Source organism: Ammospiza caudacuta, chromosome 27 (assembly GCF_027887145.1).
Source record: "Ammospiza caudacuta isolate bAmmCau1 chromosome 27, bAmmCau1.pri, whole genome shotgun sequence".
NCBI lineage: Eukaryota > Metazoa > Chordata > Aves > Passeriformes > Passerellidae > Ammospiza > Ammospiza caudacuta.
This window is the reverse complement of record NC_080619.1, coordinates 4,474,453-4,497,962: the sequence shown is the minus strand read 5'-3', so window position 1 is coordinate 4,497,962 and position 23,510 is coordinate 4,474,453. Positions and strand designations below refer to the sequence as shown.

At 56.1% G+C, this 23,510-nt stretch overlaps 4 protein-coding genes across 10 annotated transcripts in view; all 4 read left to right on the top strand.

Moving 5' to 3' along the window:
- Nucleotides 1–13,524, top strand: part of ATP6V0A1 (ATPase H+ transporting V0 subunit a1) — a 31,825-nt gene extending 18,301 nt beyond the window's left edge. Inside the window, exons 18-23 of one of the 7 annotated variants that reach the window (XM_058820709.1) lie at nucleotides 407–475; nucleotides 2,536–2,643; nucleotides 3,229–3,246; nucleotides 4,960–5,077; nucleotides 6,251–6,422; nucleotides 11,478–13,524. In XM_058820709.1, coding sequence (XP_058676692.1) covers nucleotides 407–475; nucleotides 2,536–2,643; nucleotides 3,229–3,246; nucleotides 4,960–5,077; nucleotides 6,251–6,422; nucleotides 11,478–11,571 — 579 coding nt within the window. In that variant the 3' untranslated portion in view covers nucleotides 11,572–13,524. The remainder of the gene's footprint in view (nucleotides 1–406; nucleotides 476–2,535; nucleotides 2,644–3,228; nucleotides 3,247–4,959; nucleotides 5,078–6,250; nucleotides 6,423–11,477) is intronic. The other 6 variants (XM_058820707.1, XM_058820708.1, XM_058820702.1 and 3 more) reach the window with 6 other exon arrangements.
- A 355-nt stretch (nucleotides 13,525–13,879) lies between these two features.
- Nucleotides 13,880–17,399, top strand: NAGLU (N-acetyl-alpha-glucosaminidase). The gene is made up of 6 exons (XM_058820673.1): nucleotides 13,880–14,289; nucleotides 14,420–14,567; nucleotides 14,654–14,800; nucleotides 14,957–15,042; nucleotides 15,195–15,451; nucleotides 15,664–17,399. The coding sequence occupies exons 1-6, from the start codon at nucleotides 13,880–13,882 to the stop codon at nucleotides 16,878–16,880; spliced, it is 2,265 nt and encodes a 754-aa protein (XP_058676656.1). The 3' UTR covers nucleotides 16,881–17,399.
- Nucleotides 17,400–17,887: 488 nt separating this feature from the next.
- Nucleotides 17,888–19,441, top strand: HSD17B1 (hydroxysteroid 17-beta dehydrogenase 1). The gene is made up of 6 exons (XM_058820723.1): nucleotides 17,888–17,984; nucleotides 18,112–18,273; nucleotides 18,535–18,714; nucleotides 18,795–18,888; nucleotides 18,989–19,172; nucleotides 19,244–19,441. Exons 1-6 carry the CDS (start codon nucleotides 17,888–17,890, stop codon nucleotides 19,412–19,414), a joined length of 888 nt encoding a protein of 295 aa, XP_058676706.1. The 3' UTR covers nucleotides 19,415–19,441.
- Nucleotides 19,442–19,718: 277 nt separating this feature from the next.
- COASY (Coenzyme A synthase) lies at nucleotides 19,719–23,489 on the top strand. Its single transcript, XM_058820824.1, has 9 exons — nucleotides 19,719–20,322; nucleotides 20,618–20,832; nucleotides 20,954–21,085; nucleotides 21,221–21,410; nucleotides 21,748–21,812; nucleotides 22,552–22,636; nucleotides 22,718–22,815; nucleotides 22,903–23,049; nucleotides 23,273–23,489. The coding sequence occupies exons 1-9, from the start codon at nucleotides 19,719–19,721 to the stop codon at nucleotides 23,327–23,329; spliced, it is 1,593 nt and encodes a 530-aa protein (XP_058676807.1). The 3' UTR covers nucleotides 23,330–23,489.
- Nucleotides 23,490–23,510: the final 21 nt, after the last annotated feature.

Genomic DNA, 23,510 nt, shown 5'->3' with positions numbered 1-23,510 from the left:
TGGCTTGGGCTTTGGTAGCTGGTTTAGGAACAGCCTCACTGGCTGCTGGATGCGCTTCTGTGGCTGGCAGTGGGAAACAGAGATGGAATTGGCTGGCAGATTTCTCAGCTACCTTTGTTAAAGCAGCTTGGATGGTTAAAAAAAAACAACTAAAAGAGATTTAGAGATGTGAGAGGCTGTGTGCTGGGGTGCTGTGTAGGTTTCCAGCTGTTTCCAGCTGTGTGTGAGATGCAGGAACGTGGCGCTGCAGAGAATGTGCAGCGCGCCAAAGATCAGCTCAGTTACAGACACTCCCTCTCCCTTCTCTGACCACCTTTCATCCTCCCATGTCCCCTCCATTCGTTTCCCTTTCTCTTTTTGTTTTCTTCCTCCTCCCCTGTCTTTTCTTGCATCCATCCTCCCCCAGGAAGGGCAGCCCGAGGAGGCCCAGGGCAGCACGAACGCGCAGGCGCTCGAGGCAGCAGCGGCTGCAACAGTGAGTGCACTTCAACCTCGCCTGATGGGAGTTGGCTTTGTGTCTGGTTCTTATCAAAGGAGCATGGAATGTATCTGAATTTCATAAGGGAATGGCAAGTGCACCTTTAGGGTGGAAAACCACTTTCTCTTGGAAAGAGCAAAGTTTAGCCAAATTGATACATTCTGGATGAACACCCAGGCTGGAGGATGGTAGTTGTGCGTGCACAGAGACGCTTCCTTGCAGGAGTGCTGCTGAATCCAAGCTGCAGAGCAGCACAGGATTTCCTGCTACCACATCCCCCCATGTTAAATTTTCTTCCCTTTTTTTCTTCTGCTTGTCTATTTCTTTAACACAGATTAGGCTTCTTCTCAGTGCAGCATTTCTGTTTGCATTACGTGTTCCCAAACAGACAGTGATGTGATGCCTCCAGCAACTCCATGTCAGTAATCGTTGGATTTGTGACACATCTGTCCTGTACACACTTTGACCTGAAATTATTATAAAATAGTTGTGCACAAACAAGCTTCTTGTTGGCAGTTGTTTTGACTTACATGTTTCTAAGCTTACAGATGGCTCTTTGCTGCCAAAGCTTTCTGCTGAGGATTGTGGCAGCCCCAGAACTTAGTCCTTTCCCCTATTTCAGCTACCTTTTAGTTCTTTCCCCTATTTCAGCTGCCTTTTAGTTCTGAATCTGCCTGGCTGCCTAGGAGGTGTGAATCTCGCTGATTGTGTGAAGCACACCATGCTCCCCAGGTGCCAGGGGTGCTGGGAGGGACATGTCAGCTGCTTCTCTCATGACGTTGTGGTCTCCTCACAGAAATGAAAATGGATGTTTTGTGCAGGATCCATCCAGCATATGAAATGCATCTCCATCAGGAAGCTGTGAGGGGAGGCCTTGTGTGAAGGGTGCTTAGAAGGATCAAGTAAACAGTTGGAGCTGTGTTTAGGTTGGCTGGGTTACAGGGAATGGATATGAGTCAAGTGCAAGGGAAAGGCTGCTTGAGTGCAAGTTCACACAGGCTAGAAATACATAAACAGAATATTGACAGCAGACACCAGTGACTTGTGGTGTTTTAGAGATACTGAAAATCCTAATAAAAGCATTGTCTTAGTTGTTAATATTTTATTTCTGTTTTCAGAGCATAAACGCCTACCTAATTTGTTTTTAGAAACCTGGCAAAGTCTCTAATTCATATCTGGCATTTTGAGCATATTTATAATTCAGCCTAAAATAAAAGCAGGCTTCTAAGGACAAAGGAGGTAGAAGAACTCAGAGAAGCTGTTTTGGTCTGTGCAAGCACCAGGTCATGGCACCTTCAGCCTCTTTCATCTGCATGGGCATCCTTGGACTTCTGCAGTCCAGATGTGGCAAGTCAGGTCACATCCTGTGTCCCAGGTGACCCAAGACAGTGCTGAAGCTGGCCACAGGGTTTATTTAAATGTGTGATGATATAGTTTGTCTCTCTTGGGGTCAGACCCAGGGGTCAGGTAAAATCTGCTCCCAATTTCAGCGTTTCAGCTCAGTCTGTGTGTTGTTCTTTCCCCTTTGGAGGTGCAGCTGAGGGTCAGATGCTGAATGGCAGAACAAATGTCTCTAAAAGGCCCTGCTTGCACAGCACAGAGGGAAGATGTGGTTTTACATGCAGTGTTGATGTGCCTGAGGCTGGTGGGAGTAAATGTGTGTGTGTTTGTGTTCAGCTCCATGACCTGCTCCAGCACCCAGCAGTGCTGTGTCCATGCTGGGCAGGATGTGGGGCTAGCAGATGTCCTCTGAGAGCTGTGCCTTTATTGTCCTCATGGTTGCAGTTACACTGTAGAAATGTACCAAGGATTCACTCAGACAGACTTTTTTTTTTTATTATTTTTTCCCCAGCCCCAGCAGGAATCAGCACCTTTCCCATCCAAGCTGGGAAATAGAATTCTACCTGCCTTAATCTGGGCCTTAATATTTTATATTTAATATTTAATTTTTTTTTTTTTCCTCTGTGAGCTGCTGCTACACATGGAATCATGAGAAACCTGCACTTTTGCACTAAAACCCAAACAACACTTTGCTCTTTCTTTTCTGCATGTGTCAGGGCACGCACAACTTTGGTGGGATCCGGGTGGGCAATGGCCCAACAGAGGAGGATGCTGAGATCATTCAACATGACCAGTTATCTACCCATTCTGAGGAGGGGGAAGAGGTAAGCACCTGAGCATCCTCGCTCTCAGGGCACTGCAGGCAGCAGGATGAGCTCACTGGGATGGATTTATTGTTTCCAGGCTGTTTAAACAGCAGCATTCCCAGTGAAGTGTGTTCTAGCAGTTTTCTCACTCTCTGTCTCTTGGTGACTCCAGAGAAAAAGCAGCATAATTTGTATATGCTGGGAGATGTGGCTCTGTTTGTCCCCAAAGTGTCACCATCTCAGGGGTGCACAGCACTCCCAGGTGCCACATCTGCCTCTCCACATCTGCCAGTGGAAAATATATTGAAATTCAGGGGCTGTACTTCTGCAGCACTGAAATTTTGTTCATATATTCATTTTGACTGCTGGGGGTAACATTAATTACTTCCCTTTCCTCTGGGAGAGGAGAAAACCAATGGATCTCAGGTAGTTGGGTTTTTCTGATGTTTCTGATGCCTCTCTGAAGGACTGCAGCAGATCCTGCCTCTGCAGTGCATGGGATGTATTACTGCTTTCTGTGGCCTGCCTAGGAGGGAATTGCTGAATGTGTTCATGATTCATGTGATCAAAACACTGCACTAAATGTAAATTTGTGTTTTCAAGCCTACAGAGGACGAGGTGGTAAGAGCACAGCAGCTTTGCCTTCATGTGTACCTGGGCCATTTCCCATGGGTGTAAAACGTGCTGAATGGAATTTGTTATGTCACAGTTTCTTGTTTTCCAAAAGATCTTGCTGTTTTCATGTTACAGGCCATTTTTAATTCATACACACATACATCCACAGACTTTTAATGACTTCATCTGTACAGCTTGTCTGTCTGATCCCCTGTCTGCACATTGTTCCCAGTTACCTGGGGAACTGTTCAGCTGGAGGTCTGAAACTGAAAAGTTTTCACTTTTGAGCCTCCAAAGAAGCTTTTTAATGTTGTGGCTTTCTTAATTCTGTGCTGCAGCAAACTGTTGGAAGAGATTTCTTCCCACAAACTATCTGCCATGTTAAGGATGATGCTGGTTGACCCAGAGAGCAAATACAGCACAACCAGTCCAGTTTCATGTAGTTCAAGAAACTGAATTGGCCAGAAGCTTTGTGTAGAAGAGAAGCTCCATTCTGAGAAACTGCTCATTCATAAGCACTTGTAAAAAGTATTAAAAAACTGAGAGTTTAATACTGATGCAGGATTGAGTGTAGGTTTCAGCACTAGCAGGTAACAAATTTTACTACAAAAACAAGAATACAAATGGCATGAAATCAGAACAGCTTAACCAGGGCACTGCTGCTGAAAATTGTGCTGAGAGTGGTTTGCTCAGAGCTCTGCTGTGCACAGGCCTGTGTGGAACAGGGGGAAGGAGAGGGGAAGGGGATTCCTGTTCTGGTGTCTCCCTGAACCTGGAAAATGTGCCAGCCCACCAGGCCTGTCCCACAGCAATGCCAGTGCTCCCACTCCTGCCTCAGTGGCTGCTCTCCCTGGCAGTTGCTTTGAAAGGTCATTGTTTAAACATTTCCCACATTCCCTCCTGTGTCCAGAGCTGGAACTGTTGGCTGGGGCAGCTTTTAGTGAAGAACTTCACATCTCATGTTCTGTGGAGAAAGGATTAGGATTTTGACAGCTAATTTAACTGAATTGTTGGAAATATTTATTGCCTTGGATGTACTAGGGGAGAATTAAGAATATAAATAGCTTTGTGTGCATGCCTGGAGAATTAGTCACTGGATGTATTTAAAACATCATGTTCACTTAAATCTGAGCAGTTTCTGAAGCATGGATTAAATCCAAACTTCAGGGAATGCTTTCCCAAGCTGCAGTATAAAAAACTGCCCTACATGGCAGACTTCCTTGTAAATTCTTTTATTATTGCAGAAAATTACCAAAGCACAGAGGCTTTGCCAGTGAATGGTACACAGATGTGACTTCTTCAGGGTAGCTTCATGCATTATTTTTGCTTTGAAAAAGGGCAGGTTCATGTCTTGCAGAATGCTCCTGTTGCTCCTGTAGCAGAGGCACACACAGCACAGCTTGGGGCACTGCCTCCCTCCTGCAGGGAGTGCACACCAGCACCACCTTCTGCTGAACAGTCTTTTCCTGGCTAAGCCCATGGATGAATTTGGAATATCTGACTATAAGGAAACAATTTTCACATCACAGCATTTGTCATTCTGCAAAACCTGTCAAGACCAGATCCATTTTTCATTTGTGGCCCTGGCGTGCTAAACCAGGAGAAGACAGTGTCAGTGTGCAGTGTCACACAGAGTGTCCCTGGTGACAGCAGCAGTCCCCCTGCCCCTGTGCCCACCCACCCATGCTCCCAGCTCCCCTCTCCTCTGTTCCTTTGCAGTTTGACTTTGGGGACACCGTGGTGTACCAGGCCATCCACACCATCGAGTACTGCCTGGGCTGCATCTCCAACACAGCCTCCTACCTGCGCCTGTGGGCCCTCAGCCTGGCCCATGCCCGTGAGTGTCCTCAGGGAGCTGGGCTGGGCCTCTGTCTGTCTGTCTGTCTGTCTGGCCTCCCAGGGCTCCCCTGGCACACTGCTGGGTGTGCATTTATTTCTAATCAAAGATGTCTCCCATGTTGGTGAGGGAGAGAGAATGGTGCATTTGATTCCATGGGCATCAGAAGGCTAAATAATAATAATAATAGCAACAATAATAATAGCAATAATAGCAATAATAATAATAATAATAATAATAATAATAATAATAATAATAAATTAATATCAATACTATTGTATTAATATTAATATTGTATTGTTGTTATTACATACATTTATTATACTTTATTATAGACATTTATATACTATATTATAGACATTTATATACTATATTATAGACATTTATTATACTATATTATATACATTTATATACTATGTTATAGACATGATATACATTTCTAAACTGAATTTACCAAGCACTCACTCTGCACACACTGCACAGAATCTCGTGGCTGTCAGTGACAGTCCTGACACACAGACACACACCTGGCCCTGACAGGCCAAGGAAACAAAACACCATCACTGTGGGTAAATAATCTCCATATTGCATTTTACTTTGGCACAATGCAGGCACAGCAAATGAGATAAGAGTATTCTTGAGAAGAATTGTGCCTTGCTTTTCTCTGTGAAGAGAATGGTGAGGCTACACACCTGACCCTGATAAGCCAAGGAAACAAAACACCATCACTGTGGGTAAATAATCTCCATATTGCATTCTACTTTGGCACAGCAACTAAGATAAGAATTGTGTTTTCCCTTTCTCTGAGGTTCAGAGATTGTGAATCTCAGAAATCCTTGTGAAGAATTGTGCCTTGCTTTTCTTTGTGAAGAGGAATGTGGCAACATGCATTACCCAGGAGCAGTGAACTCCACACACCAGGGTCTGCACCCAAAACTCTGCTGAATGAGAGGAATGGAGTTAAAATCACAGAATAAAGCAAAGAGCTGCTGAGCCAGGACTTTGCCCTGCCTTGTATGGCAGCTGGAGGCAATGTCCTGACACACTTGGCTGTAAAAATTCTTATCCCTCAGTTTCCACCTCACTGTAGCAGGGCTTTGCTTGAGTTCAGTTTTTATTTTACCAGTGACCCCCCCTGTCCTGCTGACGTGATCCTCTCCCCTTTCTCTGCAGAGCTCTCAGAGGTGCTCTGGACCATGGTGATCCACATTGGCCTCAGTGTGAGGAGCCTGGGGGGAGGCTTGGGCCTCTTCTTCATCTTTGCAGCTTTTGCCACGCTGACAGTGGCCATTCTGCTGGTCATGGAGGGGCTCTCAGCCTTCCTGCACGCCCTGCGCTTGCACTGGTGAGTTACTGGCACATCCAGAAACCTGGGGAGCTCCTCATAACAAGAAAACTGATGTCCCCTGTACTGTGCAGAAATGCCATCTTCTAGAAGGCAGAAAGTATTAAAAAGGGTCAGAGATTTCAGTTCTGTTTGTAGTAAAACACCTCCCCCAGTTGTTGTTTAAAGTTTTATAGCTCTGCTTAGAAATAAGCACTAAAAGATGAAAGTTTAGGACCTAAAGCTTTGGGACTAAGGACCAGGGAGGCTGTGCTGGCTGGAGCAGTGTGCTTTGTGGCTTTCAGCAGAACTTTCTTGTTCCATTTCTTGGTCTTTCCCCTGTTTCCTGTGTTTGTTGTTGTTTGTGTGCAGTAGCCACTGACTGCAGGTTCCTCCCTGTGCTCCTGTTCACTGCTATAAAACCTTGCCCTGGACAGGAGTGGCTCTGCCTTCTGCCCTTGGGAATGGCTGCAAGTTTTTGCTGGTCTTGCTTTTAGAATTTGCTTTTGCAGGCCCTTTCCTGTCATCATTAAGCTCCTCTGAATGCAGCCAGCAAAGCAGAAGGAATTACTCTGCTCCCAAGTATGGAAAATATTCAAGAGTTTTTTCTCTAATCCATGTTTAAGAGTGCTCATTGTTCCACTTCAGATTCCCTTTTATTGCACTGGTGGGACCAGAGGAGCAGGATTTTCTGGGAGCAGGATTTTCTCAGCCTGAAATGTAGGAGAGTCTGTGCCTCTCTGGGGTTCAGCTGCTGATATCCTGGGGCAGGGGGGTTGTGAGAGCAAAGGGAAGTCTGTGAACATCACAAGAAATACTCTGCCTTGCTTAAATGGGAAGAAAAACTTGGGAGTACTCTCTGAAAGTAATTCTGTAAGTGCAAAAGGAAGCAAGTGCCTCTAAAAATAAAAAGAAAAAAAAAAAAGAGAGAGAGAAAATCAGCCTTTTTGCACTTTTCCCCTGCTTGTGGGGAAGGAAAGCTTTGGCCTTTTGCCCTCTGCCTTGGCAGCTAGTGAGGTGCAGGCTGGAGGTGCAGGATGGAGGGTCCTGGGGGTGCAGGATGGAGGGTTCTGGCTCCTGGGGGTGCAGGATGGAGGGTTCTGGCTCCTGGGGGTGCAGGATGGAGGTCTGGACCAGGTCCTGGGGGTGCAGGATGGAGGGTTCTGACTCCTGGGGGTGCAGGATGGAGGTCTGGACCAGGTCCTGGGGGTGCAGGATGGAGGGTTCTGGGTCCTGGGGATGCAGGCTGGGGGTGCAGGATGGAGGTTCTGGGTGTGCAGGATGAGGGTTCTGGTCCATCTGTGTCTCTGTAGCCAAGAGAGCCAAGCTGCCCCTGGTTTGAAGCCATCTTGTGCTGAGGGAGCTGGGGGGGCACTCCTGGAAATGGCTGCTGGATGGTGCCTCTGTTTTTGCTGGCATGCAGCCTGAGCCCTGCAGAGCAGTCACTGCAGAGCTCCTTGCTGGCTGCCCAGAGGTCCCTCCTGCTGTCCCTGCTGTCACAGTGACAGAGGAGCCCCCCAGACCCTGCTGGGCACTGAGGGCAGCCCAGGAGGAGCAGAGGGCAGCAGTGCTGCAACTCCACATCTGGTGGGTTTGCTCTGTAATTCCCTGAGGATTAGAGGATTTCCAGGGCATTTCCAAGCAGCAGCAGGGGAACAGCTCTGAGCAGCTGCTCTAGGCAGGCTCCATGGAGCAGAAAACACATTTTTGGGGAGGTTCCTGCCTTGTGTTATTCACAAACTGCACCTCCTGATGTGGCTCAGACACCTGGAACAGGTGTGAGCTGGAGATAATGGTTCACATTTCCCTAAAGGACCTTTGAAAAACCATCTGTGTGTGTGAGTGAAATGGCAAACAGGCAAACCCAGGGCAGCAGCAGTGAGAGCAGGGATCTCTCTGCCTGTGCCTGGACTGGAGTGCTTGACAAAGTCCTGTTTTCCCTAAACATCTGTTTCAAACCTTCAAGTCTTTCATGCACAGGCTCTGAGAGAAAAATCTCTTCAGGCTCAGAGCCCAAGAAGCAAGCTGAAGGTTCTATTTCAGACTGCAAGTGGTCTGCTGAAATGATTTTGAGGTTGCTGGGTGTTGGTTATCAGAGGGAGGCACCTGCAGTGGTTCCAAAGAGCACACTGTTCACATTCCTTTGTGCTCTTGAACTGAAAACAGGCTGTTCCAATGGCAGGTGCTCCCTTTTTAGGAAGAGGAAGGAAGAGTGGAGGTCAAATTCAGCTGTCCTGGGAGGAGCAGATGGGAATTTCTGGCTGGGAGAGAAGCGTCACCTATCAGGAATTAGAGGTGTGGGTGGTTCAGCCTTCCTGGAAAGGAGGAGGAATTGAGAATGGATTTTACTGGTCAGGGAATTCACAGGTTGTTCCACATGCTGTGCCTGGCAGTCCCAAAGGAGGGAGGTTTATTTTGTGCTTTTTCAGTGTGCATTCTTTGAGCAGGTTGGGCTTTTCAGGCCGTTGTGGGGTGGAGGCAGCCCTCTGGATTGCTGCCAGGATTGCAGGGTGTGAATTTGGGCTGCACTGCAGCTCTGTACATGTCTCAGCTGTCATGCTGTCAGCTTCTTTTGCTGTAACCCTTCTGAAACACATCACCCTTCTGAAACACATCACCCTTCTGAAACACATCACCCTTCTGAAATACTCAGCCTTTCCATTTATTGCCTTTCAGTGATGTAGTGCTACATGAACATTCAGATTAAAGCAGTTTCTCCCTTTTTAAGCTACTCACCTCTTCTAAAGTGGGGCAGAACAGACTGTGCCCAAAAGAAAAGGTTTGTAACTATTCAGGGTGCTGTTCCTGAGAGGTGTGGGTGTGTTGGAGCTGCATCCCACTCTCAGTCCAGTGATGGAGTCCAGCTGCTCATCCACCTGCCAGGATTGGATTTTCCTTTGTAAATGCCCTGAGCCAGGACTCACCTGCAGGATGGAATATCCCAGACACAGATATGGTGCCTCTGCTCTTTTTGGGAAGGAGTAACTGCAGCAGTCTCTGCACAGACACCCCAGTGGGTTCTGTCTCTCAGGTGTGCCACCCTTGAGGTGTGCCTGGTTTACACCTGACCCCAGGCTCTGATACCTTCAGGGACACAAACACAGAGTGGGAATTTGCAGTTGTACTGAGTGATAGTTGCCTTTTTTGTCTCCTGCTTTTGTCTTTTTAGGAGACTTTTGTCTCCTACTCATGGGACTGTGTGGTGGTGTTCACAGGGGTCCCAGAATGAGGGAAGAGATGAGAATCTTGACTCCATGTTTCAGAAGGCTGATTTATTATTTTATGATATATATTATATTAAAAGAAAATGATATACTAAAACTATACTAAAAGAACAGAAGAAAAATATTTTATTAGAAGGCTTGAAAGGAAAGGAATGGAATGATAATGAAATCTTGTGACTGACCAGGGAGTCTGAGACAGCCAGACTGTGATTGGCCATTAATTAAAAACAACCACATGAGACCAATCAAAAATTCACCTGTTCCATTCCACAGCAGCAGATAATTATTGTTTTTCTTTTTCTCTGAGGCTTCTCAGCTTCTCAGGAGAAAAAATCCTAGCAAAAGGATTCTTCATAAAATATGTCCATGACAGGACTGGGGCTGCCTGGTTTGCCAGTGTCAGTACCCTGACTCTGTGTGGTTGGAAAGAATGACAGCCTGACAAACACTGACATTATTAATGCAAAAAGCTGCAGAGAGGCTCTCCTGGGCTGTTTGCTGACAATGCCAGTGTCTGTAAATCCTCTGCAGAACTTGGACACACAGAGGGCTCAGCAGTAAACTGGGACACCAAACAGGCAGTGACAGCAACAGCAGAGCTTCCTGCTGGGTTTTGGGTGTTCTGGAGACACAGAAAACCCCACTGACCATCCACACTGATTATTTAAATACATTTTTCTGGCTAGTTTTCTAACCTTAGAGCAGCCTCTCTCCCAGTGTCAGGCCTCCAGTTGTAATGGAATGTCCAAAGGGAGGGTTTGGATACCAAGGCCAGCTGGAATTGTGAATCATCAGGGTTCACAAGTCAGTCTCAGTGAGCTTGGGTGACTCACAGATCTCAACCCTCTGCCTCTCATTTCCCTTTGCTTACAGAACAGTCACTTAGTCACAGGATACTTGTGGAGATTATCAGGGTTCCTGAAAAACTGGAGCGTGTTGGCACAAAGCCCTTCCTCCCACATGGAAAATCCTGCTCATCCTGGGGATCCCTTGGCCTGGGAGGCAGCAGAAGATACAGGCTGAAGCTGGTTTTCCTGAGCATTTCCCTCCTGGGCTCTGTGGGGAAATCACTTTTTGCTAGCTGAATTCAGCAGCTCTGGAGTTTGCCATGATTCCCCATTTGGGGAAAAATAATTCCAGTTTGCCATGATTCCCCATTTGGGGAATAATAATTCCAGTTTGTCTTTTTTTTTTTTTTTTGCTGAAAAAACCCTTCTCCTGAACTGTGTTAAAGGCTCCCCAGTTTGCTGTCACTTGCTGCCTGCAGGGACTTTATGCAGTGGAAAATGTCTGTGAAGCCTGGGCTTGTTTTTGCTGGGAATCAGGGGATTAGTTTTCCCTATTTGGCTGTCACTGATTATTGGGCAGTTCTCTGGAATAATTTTTTTTTTTTTTTTACTGGAGTTCATTAGGGGCAGCAGCAAATGGGGCTGAGCTAATGCTCAGCTGGGCACGTCCCAGTGCAAATGTGCTGCAGGGAATCAACAGAAATGCCTGTGGGGAGGCTGAGCTCAGTGTCACATGGCTGAGCTTGTGCTGATGAAAAAGGGAACTTCAGCAGCTGCTGTAGAAAATGCTGTTTCTGCTCCCTGTGCTTCCTGGGGCACTGTGGTCAAGGCCAGCCTTCTGCTCCTCTTGCCATTTTTTGTCCCTGAGGGTGGGATTGAAGTTCCACACACGGATTGGGGGGTTGTGCCAAAAGATACATTATGTTATAATACCTCTTTTTCTCCTTAAAGCTTTTTAGTCAGTAATCCTACTTTTAATGGAGTAGGATTACTACTCCCTACTCCTAATTGTTCCTATTGAGAGCTGCCTTTCTAATGAGTAATCACTGTTCTGTCTCTTGCAGGATTGAATTCCAGAACAAGTTCTACACTGGCACTGGGTTCAAGTTTCTCCCTTTCTCCTTTGACATCATCCGTGAGGGGAGGTTTGATGACTGAGGCCCCCACTCCAGCAGTGTTAAATGTTGTGTGTGTGAGACCCCAGCACCAAGGGTGTGCCTGTCCCCTCCCTGTGTGTGTGTAGTGACAATAATTTATTGTGCAGCACCCCTGAGCGTTACCATGGCACCCCAAAGCCAAAAGCTTTGACGTTCTGGGGTAACAACACTGGATCACAGAAACTTTTGGTTCTTTCAGTTTACTCCCAAAGGTACCAAGTGCATGAGGTGTCTGTTTGGTGTGCAGTCGTGCGCTCCCTGTGTTGTGCTTTCCTTGGCAGCTGATCAGGGCAGAAAAGAAATGGCAGCTGTGCTGAGGGGACAAAAGAGCACATGGAGGAAAGGTGCAAGGAGCAAAGAGTGAGGCTGATCCCCTCTCATTGCTGGAGGCCGTGGTGAGGAGCCCTCATGCACTGGGGCTCAGCTGCCTGACTGGCCTGGGGCAGGATGGGGAGGATGAGCCCTGGTGCAGACTGTCACTGGCCACTGGCAGTGACATTTCTTGGACTTTCTGGTTTGAAACCCAAGCCCTCGAGGCACATCAGGTAGTGCCTGTGTGTGCTTGGCATGGCTGGAGGCAGCCTTTGCTCAGGTGGATGTACAGTGATTCACATTGTCCTGTGCACTCTCTGGGGAGCCCTTTGAGGGGGAGCAGTGTCCCCATCTTGCCAGAACAGCTCCGTGGCAGGGGGCTCTCTGTGCTGTGTCCCTGCATTAGCTGTTGCTTTCTTTCCTGTCTGAGCTGTCAGTATTTCCTTGCACTCCTCAAACTCGATGTAGCTGTAGCAGCAGTGGGTGTGTCAGTGCTGTGTGTGACTGTCGTGTTCCATTCTCACAGTGGAGCTGGGTATTTGTGTAAGAACAGATTAGAACAATAACAAGACTCATTAACCTGGAATCAAGGAGGAAATGTCTCAAGGTGCCAGGCTGCTTAAAATTAGGTGGGAAGGTTATGTGTGCTGCCAGACTGTGCATAGGGCACAGGGACCCTTGTGCTGCACCTGGGTATGCCCTGGGCATGGAGGATGTGCTGGGCATTCACAGAGATGTCTGCAGGCTGAAGGGTCAAATCAAAGCTTTGACAGGAGTCCTGCTGTGTTCTGCTGCCTGGGTGAAACACATTGCTGACAGTCGCTGTATAAATTAAATCAACTCCACAACAAGCACTGTGCCCTGTTTTCTGCTGAGGGGGCTCAGGGGCAGCCCCCCATCCCTGACCTACCCAGAGCTGCAGGGGACAGCTGGGATTTCTGTCCAGGATCCTGTCACCTCACTGACCAGAACCACGGGGTGGGCAGGGCTGCTTGGTACAGCAGGACCAGCGTGGCCCTGGGCTGCCTCTGTGCTTATCGAGTGACATCCTGAGCAAAGGCCGGGCTGGGGCTGTTTATCCCGGGGCCTCCTGCCCTCCCTGATAGACCCAAAAAAGTTAAACAAGTTTTTTTGTTTAACCCGGGTGCTGTGGGTTCCATTCCACGGGCAGTGTGGGTAACACGTTCTGTGTGCCCGGGGCTGTGCCCTGCTCCTGCTTTCCCCGCTCCCCCTCCAGGGCCGTGTTTACTCAGCCCCTTCCTGCCGGACAGGGTATTTATTTCCACATGTGCAGGAGCAGCGGAAGGGAGGGTTCTGCAGGGTTCGGCCTTGGTGTTGCTCATGTCGGTGCGTTTCCCATCTCCCGATCTCTTCGGGAGGGGGAGAAGCCGCTCTGAGCTGCGGGCCCAGCCTCCCCTTCCCGCGGGTCCGGGGGATGCTTTCCGTGCAGGTGGAGGTCCTAGCGAGCCGGGGGAATGTTCTCTGTCCCTTTCACCATTCTCCCGTGCAATCACAGCATTTCTGCCCCTTTCCATGGCTTTGGGCTCACAGGCGCAGCCCTGGAGCTGGCAGCACACCCCGGCCCGCCGTGGGCTGCACTGGGGGCGCTCGGGGAGCCCCGAATTCCCGTCCCTCCTCCGAGTTCCGTCCTGGCAGTGTCTGCGGATTCCCCCTGCGGCTGGGAGAGACCCGGGCAGCCGGGGCCCGTTCCCCAGCGGGGTTCGCCTGGGCGGCCGAGACCGGGACGCTCCGGGTGGGTCCTGCTGGGCTGCCGGGACGCTCCCGGCCCGGGGCACCGGCGCTGCCCGGTCTCGCAGCGCCCTCGGCCGGTCGGAGCCGGTCCCGGTCAGTCCCAGAGCCCGGAGCTGATGGATGGGCGGGGCCGGCGGTGGGCGGGGCCGTACCGGGATGGGCGGGGCCATACCGGGAGAGGCGGGGCCGGGGCGGGCGGGACCGCACCGGGAGAGGCGGGGCCGGCGCAGGGGCACGCAGCGGCGATGGCGGCGCGGCGGGAACCGGAACCGGGGCTGGGTCCGGTACCGGGGCTGGCGCTGCCGTTCCTGCTGCTGCTGGTGGCCACGGCGGGGCGAGCGGGGGACCCGCGGCAGGAGGAGGCGGTGCGGGCGCTGGCGCGGCGCCTGCTCGGCCCTCGGGCCGCCGCCGTGTCGCTCTCGGTGGACCCGGCGCTGGCGGCTGGCGGGCCCGACATCTACCGGCTGTGGTCGCCTCCCGGTACCGGAGTGGCCGTCGCCGTCGAGGGCTCCAGCGGCGTGGCGGCGGCCGCCGGTCTCTATCGCTACCTACGGGACTTCTGCGGCTGCCACCTGTCGTGGTCCGGGGCGCAGCTCCGCCTGCCGGAGCCGCTGCCGCGGCTGCGGGCCGAGATCCGCGCCGCCGCCCCCGGCAGGTAACGGGGACGCGGGGCCGGGCGGCGCTCACGCCTCGTTAGCGCGGGACAAGGCGCCGTTATGTAACGGGGGGCCCGGGGGGCGCGGGGGGCGCGGGGGGCCCGGGCGCAGCCTCCGCCGCTCCCGCAGGTACCGCTACTACCAGAACGTGTGCACCCAGAGCTACTCGTTCGTCTGGTGGGACTGGGCGCGGTGGGAGCGGGAGATCGACTGGATGGCGCTGAGCGGCATCAACCTGGCACCGGCGTTCGCGGGGCAGGAGGCGGTCTGGCAGCGGGTGAGCACCGGGCCGAGGGGCGGCGGGGACGGGGAGGATGGCGGTGGGGAGCCGTGGGACCGGCTGACCCCCGGTTACCGGTGCAGGTTTACCGTAACCTGGGGCTAAACCAGTCGGAGATCGACAAATACTTCACGGGTCCCGCGTTCCTGGCCTGGAATAGGATGGGCAACCTCCGCCGCTGGGCCGGGCCGCTGCCGCCTGCCTGGCACTTCAAGCAGCTCTACCTGCAGGTACCGGGGCCGCCCGGGGCAAACCCCTGTCATCTCCCGGTCCTCCCGGCCGAGGGTAGCCCCCCGATCCCCCCTGAGCTGCAGCAGCGCCCGGGGTCCCCTGGTGGGAACCTGGGGGCTTCTCTCCTGCTCCCTCTCTCCTTTTCTCTCTCCCAGTACCGCATCGTGGAGCGGATGCGCTCGCTGGGGATGACCACGGTGCTGCCGGCCTTCGCGGGCCATGTGCCGCAGGGCATCCTCCGGTAGGTGCAGCCCTGCCCGGGGATCAGCCCTGGGCCCTTCCTGGGGTCTGATCTCCAGCAGCACCTCCCTCTGCAGCTTCCCCAGTCTCCACACGGGCACGGTGGTCCTGTCCTGTTCTCCTCCTGATCCCCATCTCTGCCCTCTCCTGCAGGGTCTTCCCCCGTGCGAATGCCACTCGCCTGGGGCACTGGAGCCACTTTGACTGCGCCTACTCGTGCACCTACCTGCTGGACCCAGAGGACCCCATGTTCCAGGTGATAGGGACGCTCTTCCTGAAGGAGCTGATCAAGGAGTTTGGCACAGACCACGTCTATAGCGCAGACACCTTCAACGAGATGACCCCCCTCTCCTCTGACCCTGCCTATCTCTCCAGAGTCAGCAACGCTGTTTTCAGGTCAATGACAGGAGGTGGGTCCGTGTGTGGTGCTGGCCTGGCCACAGGGCTCCAGATGGGATAGCAGGGGCTGGGGGAGGGGACTGTGGGTGCCATGTAAGCGCAGAACCCATTGGTGCCAGATCCCCAAAAGCCCCTTGAGGGGTGGTTGGTGGCCGCAGGGCCTCATGAGACACCTGTGGGCCCTGCCTGGAGAGGGTCTCACTCAGTGCTCTTCTGTCCCCAGCTGACCCCAAGGCGCTGTGGCTGATGCAGGGCTGGCTCTTCCAGCACCAGCCCGACTTCTGGCAGCCAGCACAGGTGCGGGCCCTGCTGCATGGAGTGCCCCTTGGCAGGATGATTGTTCTCGACCTCTTTGCTGAATCCAAGCCCGTCTACCAGTGGACAGAGTCCTTCTACGGGCAGCCCTTCATCTGGTGCATGCTGCACAACTTCGGGGGCAACCACGGCCTCTTTGGCACGGTGGAGGCCATCAACCACGGCCCCTTCGCCGCTCGGCGCTTCCCCAACTCCACCATGGTGGGCACGGGGCTGGTCCCCGAGGGCATCGAGCAGAACGACATGGTGTACGAGCTGATGAACGAGCTGGGCTGGCGGCAGGAGCCGCTGGACCTGCCCAGCTGGGTGACGCGCTACGCCGAGCGCCGCTACGGCACCCCGAACGCTGCTGCAGCCGGCGCCTGGCGCCTGCTCCTGCGCAGCGTCTACAACTGCACCGGCATCTGCGTCAACCACAACCGCAGCCCGCTGGTGCGCCGGCCCTCGCTGCGCATGGACACCGCGCTCTGGTACAACGCCAGCGACGTCTACGAGGCCTGGCGGCTGCTGCTGAGCGCGGGCGCCGAGCTGGGCTCCAGCCCCGCCTTCCTCTACGACCTGGTGGACGTGACCCGGCAGGCAGCGCAGCAGCTGGTCAGCGATTACTACCTGAGCATCCGCCAGGCCTTCCAGAGCCACGCGCTGCCCGAGCTGCTGACGGCCGGCGGCGTGCTGGTGTACGACCTGCTGCCCGAGCTGGACAGCCTCCTGTGCAGCCACAGCCTCTTCCTGCTGGGCCGCTGGCTGGAGAGCGCCCGCGCCGTGGCCACCAGCGCCCGGGAGGCTGAGCAGTACGAGCTCAATGCCCGCAACCAGGTGACGCTCTGGGGGCCCAGCGGGAACATCCTGGATTATGCCAACAAGCAGCTGGGGGGGCTGGTGCTGGACTACTACGCTGTGCGCTGGAGCCTCTTCGTGTCTGTGCTGGTGGAGAGCCTCAACTCGGGCCGCCCCTTCCACCAGGAGCAGTTCAACCAGGCTGTCTTCCAAGTGGAGAGAGGCTTCATCTACAACAAGAAGCGTTACCCAGCTGTGCCAGCTGGGGACACCATGGAGATCTCCAGGAAGCTGTTCCTCAAATACTACCCCAGTGCCCTGCGGCGCAGCTTGGCTGGGCCTGCCTGACTTTGGGTTCTGCCTCCGGAGCCTCCCCCAGAGAGGGTGGACAGAGCCCCTGCACCCTCCCCCATCTGGGCTCCTGGCCTGATGGCTGTGTCCTGGAAGAGGGGCATGGTGGCCCTGGTGGACCTCAGCCAGCCTGGATGGGCAGGATGTGCCCCAAGAGGGGCTGGCACGTGGACAGGAGGCTGGCAGATGGATGGGGACAGGCTGTGCCCCAGGGTCCCATCCCACACCATGCTGTGTGCTCAGCTCTGCCCAGCTGCCCTGAGCCTGTTCCCAGGAAACCTGGGCTGTAATCTTGGTGGGACACTGCAGAGGGACAGGACAAATGTGTCCCTGCTGTGGGGCCTTGGCTGGCTAGCAAGGGTAGGGATGGGTGAGAGGCAGACAAGGAGGTAGCAGTGGGGAGGGGGACAGAGCAGTATTGGAGCCCAGTGCCTGTGGGGACGTGGCACTGCATGGCCCTGCCCCTATTTGGTGCCTTTTGTATCATAAAAGACTTTGCAGCGTTGTTGCCTGCAGTGTTGCTGGATGTCCTCCTCAGGACAGAGTTTTTGAGGCCTTTTCCACAGCTGGGGCTTGGGCAGAGCCCAGCTATGGATGGAGCGAATACAGACTCTTTTCTTCCATGTGTGTCCAGCTCCTTTGCTAGCTCAGGACGGTGTGGAACACGGGGTAGAGGAGCAGCTCAGCCCTGAGCCTGCCCAGCAGGAACAACACCCTGCCAGACGTGTCCTGGCAGCTGAGATGCCTGGCACAGCAAAGTACAGCTGGGGCTGCAGCTCCCCTCGTGCCCCAGAGCCTCCTCCAGCTGGGAGATCCTGGCTCAGTGGAATCTTTATCACAGCACCTGCACAGGATCAAGGCACAGGGAGCCCCAGGCATGCGCAGGGAGGGGGGTGGAGGGGATTGAGATAAGGCAGCAGACACAACAATATTCTTGTGGGGCGGGGGGACCCCTTTCCCAGCCCTCTTAAATGGGGTGGCCCCGTTGGGCAGCGCTGCCAGCCATGGAGAGAACCACGGTGCTGATCACGGGCTGCTCCTCGGGCATCGGCCTGGGGCTGGCTGCACGCCTGGCAGCCGACACCGCTCGCCGCTTCCAAGGTAAAGGGGGAAAGGGGTCAGCACTGCCCCGGGGTCTGTCAGCCCCAGGTGGGCTCACCAAGGAGAGGCAGAGCCTGGCGTGGGTGCTGGGATGCAGCACTGCTGCCCTCAGCCATTCTCTCCCCAGTTTATGCCACCATGCGTGACCTGGCCAAGGGGGAGCGGCTGCTGGAGCGCCTGGGGGGCTCCTGCCCCGACACGCTGGAGCTGCTGCAGCTCGATGTCACTGACCCCTGCTCGCTGGCAGCTGCTGCACAGCACGTGCAGGGACAGCAGCTGGATGTGCTGGGTATGGCTGGTGTCCCCAGTGTCCCCAGGGTGGCTGAGGGGACCTCTGTGGGGTCACAACCCTCCCCAGGGCACCAGGAGGAGATGCCAAATTACGGGAGGTGCAGGCAGTCCTAGGGCGGGGATGTGTTTAGTGGGGCAGAGGTGCTGTAGATGGATTTGGGGTTACCAAGGGATCATCAGCAGGGAAAGCCCCCCTATTTCTGCCTTCTTGGTGGTGTGTGGGGCTCCAGTCAGTGGCTGACTGCAGCATGCCTGGCAGTGTGCAATGCAGGGGTGGGACTGATGGGACCGCTGGAGACCTGCTCCGAGCAGGCCATGAAAACTCTCTTCGACGTGAACGTCTTCGGGGCTGTCCGCACCATCCAGGCCTTCCTGCCTGCCATGAAGAGCCGCAAGGCCGGGCGGATCGTTGTCTCCAGCAGCATCGGGGGGCTGCAAGGTGGGACCCCCCGCACCCCGCGGCACACGGAGCTCCCTGTGGGGAACAGCTCTGGTGCTCAGGGTGTGGCTCTGCCCCAGGGCTGCCCTTCAATGCTGTGTACTGCGCCAGCAAGTTTGCATTGGAGGGGCTGTGCGAGAGCCTGGCCATCGTCCTGCGCCCCTTCAACATCCAGTGAGTGCCGGTGATGCTGCAAGGGCTGGATCGTGCCCACCGGGATGGGGGGAACGCCAAGGCGGGGGTACGGTGGCGGCTTATGCTCTCCCTCCCGCAGCCTGACGCTGGTGGAGTGCGGGCCGGTCCACACCAGCTTCATGGCCAACCTGCAGCGCCCCGACCCCGAGGGCAGCGAGATGCGGGGCTTGGACGCCGAGACACAGCGGCTGTACCGCCGGTACCTGGGGCACTGCCAGAGCATCTTCCGCGACACGGCCCAGGAGGTGGAGCAGGTGCTGCCGGTCAGTCACGGCGGGGCGGGGGTGGCCGCGGGCCCGTGCCAGAGAGGGCTCTGACCCGTCTGCGGTGCCAGCTGTTCCTGGAGGCCATCGGCAGCCCCTGCCCTCCCCTTCGCTGCGCCAGCACCCAGCTCCTCGCCCCGCTCTGCCGCCTGCGGCTCAGCAGCCCCGACGGCTCCGCGTTCGTCCGCGCCATGCACGACTTCGTGTTCGGCGGCACCGAGACCGGCGGGGAGCAGCCCTGAGCGGCGCCACGCCAGCACCGGAACCGCTGCCCTGCGAACCCCCAGCCCGGCCCGTTCGCGTGCCCGGTGCCGCCGTGTCCCTAATAAAGCCTTTGCAGCCGCACGGCTCCGGTTCCATTTCCTGTCTCTCCGCGGAGCTCCCGGGCTCGTTCCGCCCCGCGGGGCTGCACCGGGCCGGGGCGGTCTCCTCCCCTCGCAGGCGGAGCCGGGCGCGCTCCCGCCCGCGGCGGGGCTGCCCGGGAGGCGGAGCTGTTCCGGTGCCGTTGCCGGCCCCGTTCCGGTCGGCGGCGCTTCCGGCGGGGCGATGCCGCCCTTCGCCTCGGGGCTGCTGGTGCTGACGGCGCCGCTGCCCGCGCTGCCGCGGCGGGCGGCGGGGCTGGTGGCGGCGGCGGCGGGGCTGGTGGCGGGGCCGCTCTACGTGCACCTGCAGCCGGGGCTGCGGCTGGGCGGCCCCGCCGCCGGCCCCGCCGCTCCTCCCGCGGGCCCCGCGCTGCTGCGGGCTCTGGCCGCGCTCTACACGGCGGCGGCGGCGCGGCGGGGGCTGGACCTGCGCGTCCTGCTGGGGCCCGGCCGCCGCCTGGCGCGGCAGCCCCGAGTGCTGCTGGCGGCCGCCGCCGAGGCGCCGGGGCCGCCGGAGCCGGTGCAGCTCGGGCTGCAGCGCCTGGCCGCGGCCGTGTACGGCTGCCCGCCCAGCCTGCCCGCGATGCTGCTGGGCGAGGACACCGGGGGTGACCCCGACGGGGACCCCGAGCAGGATGCCGAGGCGGCGCTCCCCGAGTTCTTGGACGTGGCTGTTGGCGGCACCTTCGACCGGCTGCACGGTGCCCACCGGCTCCTGCTCAGCGCCTGCTGCCTCCTGGCCCGGCGGCGGCTCCTGGCCGGGGTGGCGGACGGAGAGCTGCTCCGCCGTGAGTCCGGGGCGGCCGTGGCACTGCGCGGGCAGCGGGGCTGAGCCCGGGGCTCCCCGGGGCAGGGCAGGGGTCTGGGGGCTCGAGTCACCCACCCGAGCTAGTGCCATCCAGGCAGAGCATCAGTGTGGTCACCATGTCGTGCCCAGAGCCAGCAAAGCGTTCAGGGGCAGCGAGGGCAAGGGAAGGGGGAGGCAGCGTTCAAAGTCCCATCTCTTGGTCTCTCTTTTCTCCCACCCCTCGGTCTTGCTTTCCCGTCACTGTTGTGCTTCCCCGCCCTCCTGGCGCCCGGCAGACAAGGTGCTGCCAGAGCTGATCGAGCCCTACGAGCTGCGGGCGGCGAAGCTGCGCGAGTTCCTGGAGGATGTGAAGCCCTCGCTGTGCTACGACATCGTACCTCTGGCCGACCCCTTCGGCCCCTCGGTCACAGACCCCGACCTGCAGTGCCTGGTGGTCAGCGAGGAGACCCACCGGGGAGGGGTGGCTGTCAACAAGAAGAGACTTGAAAATGTAATTGTCATGCTGGAGTTACCCCTGCCTGCCCTCTCGCCCTGCCTGGGAGCAAATTTGGTTTTGATTCACCCCTTCCCTCTGCTGCATTCTCATGGCTGGGGCTCCCTTCTCTCATCAGGGGCTCCCCGAGCTGGCTCTGTACGAAATCCAATTGATGAAGGACCCCGAGCACAATCAGAACGAGGAGGAGAAGATCAGCTCCTCCAGCCTGCGGCAGAGGCTGCTGGGGACACTGCTGCAGCCCCCACGGGTGAGGGAGGGCACGGGAGGAGGTGTGGGAGTCTCAAAGAGTTTGGAGAGGCTGCCTGCTGCTCTGCAGGCCAGGATCCTGCTCCAGCAAAGCCCAGCTCTCCATGTGCTGCCACGGCTTTCCTCTTTCCCTCAGCGAGACCCGGCCCTGCCGCTGCGCCCGTACGTGATTGGGCTGACTGGGGGCACTGGCAGTGGGAAAACCTCCATGGCCAAACTGCTGGGGCAGCTGGGCGCCTTCGTCATCGACGCTGACCAGCTGGGCCACGCCGTCTATGCCCCTGGTGGCCCGGCCCACGAGGCGGTGGTGGCAGCCTTTGGGGCAGGTAGGGGCACTGAGGCTGCAGGGAGGAGGAAGAGGAGGGAGGGGTGTCCTGGTGTCCCAGACAGCTCTGGCCTGTGCCCTCTCCCTCCCCATGGGTTCCCCAAGTGTTGTGTGTCCCATGTCAGAGCTGCTGGTGGGGAATGATGACCCAGGCTGCTGTTTGTTTGCCTGGGAAAAGCTCTTCCCTGTCCTTTTCAGGAATCGGGTGAAGAGCTGCCAGGTTAGGAGTTCCTACCTGTACCTGTTGAGAGCCCTGTGCCAAAGCCCTTTCCCCAACCCAGGCTTGCCACAGGGATGGGAGTTGTCCCTCCCAAACCTGTTGTGCTTCTGCCTTGCAGAGATCCTGAACAAAGATGGAACCATTAACAGGAAAGTCCTCGGGGCCAAAGTATTTGGAAATCAGGTAAAAGCAGCTTTATTATAAATACTTAATGCTGCGAGTGTGGGCTGTGACAGAGGGGTTGAGTTTTCAGCCCTTTGAGATGGTGACACCTTCCTGGCTGTATTTGCTGGCATGGGGACAGGGTGGGACAGATTGCATCTGTGCAGATGAATCAGCAGCTGGGCTGGATATATATGGCTCTTGCCCTGCAGCTGCTGCTGCCTCCCTGTCCCTGTTCCCATCCCTGTCCCCATTGCCATCTCCTCCATACTATGCTTTTCCTTCACCCAGCTCAGAGGAACGGACCTGACAAACACAGCCAGGCGTGTCTGCCCCTGGCACCCTGTGGCACCTGGCCTTTACAGGTGCTCAGCCTGTTGTTCTGCTGCTTCCCCAAGCCAAGTTAGAGGCACACCAAGAGGTTCCCTGGATGGACATGTCTTTTGTGGGATCTGCTGCACTGGGAGCTTGTTGTGGTGTGGAGCAAAGAACCTCTCACAGAGAGATATCTGCAAATAGCAGGGCCCTAATGGCAGAAAATAATAGGAAAAAGCATGCTGAGCCTGGCAGTAGGAATGGGAGCCTCTGGCCAGGGTGAAAGCTCTCCTGGTGCTCAGTGATGGGCTGTACCCACCTCCCCACCTTCAGTGGCTCCTCCCTGGGTGTCCCCTGAGTGCTTACACCCCACTGTCCTGGCTGGCTGCAGAGGGGCTCTGAGGACCAGGGACTGCATCTCAAATCCTGCTGTGCTCCTTTCCAGGAGCAGCTGAAGAGGCTGACGGACATTGTGTGGCCCAGAATAGCCCAGATGGTGAAGGAGAAGGTCAGGGAGGCTGATGCTCAAGGTAAGGAGGGCAGTGAAGTGTCAGGAAGGTGGCAGTGAGCCCAGGCACTGAGGAATGCCTTTTTTTCCCTTTATTCCCTAGGGAAAGCCGTGTGTGTGCTGGACGCTGCCGTGCTGCTGGAGGCCGGCTGGCAGGACATGGTGCACGAGGTGTGGACAGCCATCATCCCAGAGGAGGAGGTGGGCAACGCCGGGGCCCCTCACTTGCTGCTGGAGCTGCTCCTCAGCCTCTGCCGGGCTGCTGAGCGTCCCCTGTGTCCCCGGCAGGCCGTGAGGCGCATCGTGGCCAGGGATGGGCTCACCGAGGAGGCCGCTCGGCGCCGGCTGCAGAGCCAGATGAGCAACAGGCAGAGGGTGGAACAGTCCCAGGTGGTGCTGTGCAGCCTCTGGGAGCCCGAGATCACCCGCCAGCAGGTGAGATGGGGCTGCCACAGCACCTGCAGGGCTGGGTGTGTGCTCAGGGGATGTGACAGCACCTGCAGGGTGCTCAGTGTGTGCTCAGGCCATGCCTGAGTGCGCTGCTCACCATCGAGGCTGCCACAACGGGTGGATTTGGGGAAGAGAATTCAGAATTCAGCCGGGAGGGAAGAGCTGTGGGACTGTGCTGTGGCTCTGAGGCCGCCCGGTTCTGGTGCAGGTGCACAAGGCCTGGGACCTGCTGCAGCAGCGCCTGAGCCCCGAGCCCAGCCCGTGACGGCCCCGTGAGGCTCCGTGATGGCCCCGTGAGGCTCCGTGAGGCTCCGTGTCCAGCCAGCACTGCCCACCATGAGCCGGAGCAGCGCGGGACCGACAGCACCGGCCCCGTCCAGCTCTGCCGAGGGTCCGGGGCCTCCTGCGGTCCCCGGTGAGGGGAGCCCCGCAAGGCTGAGCCCTGC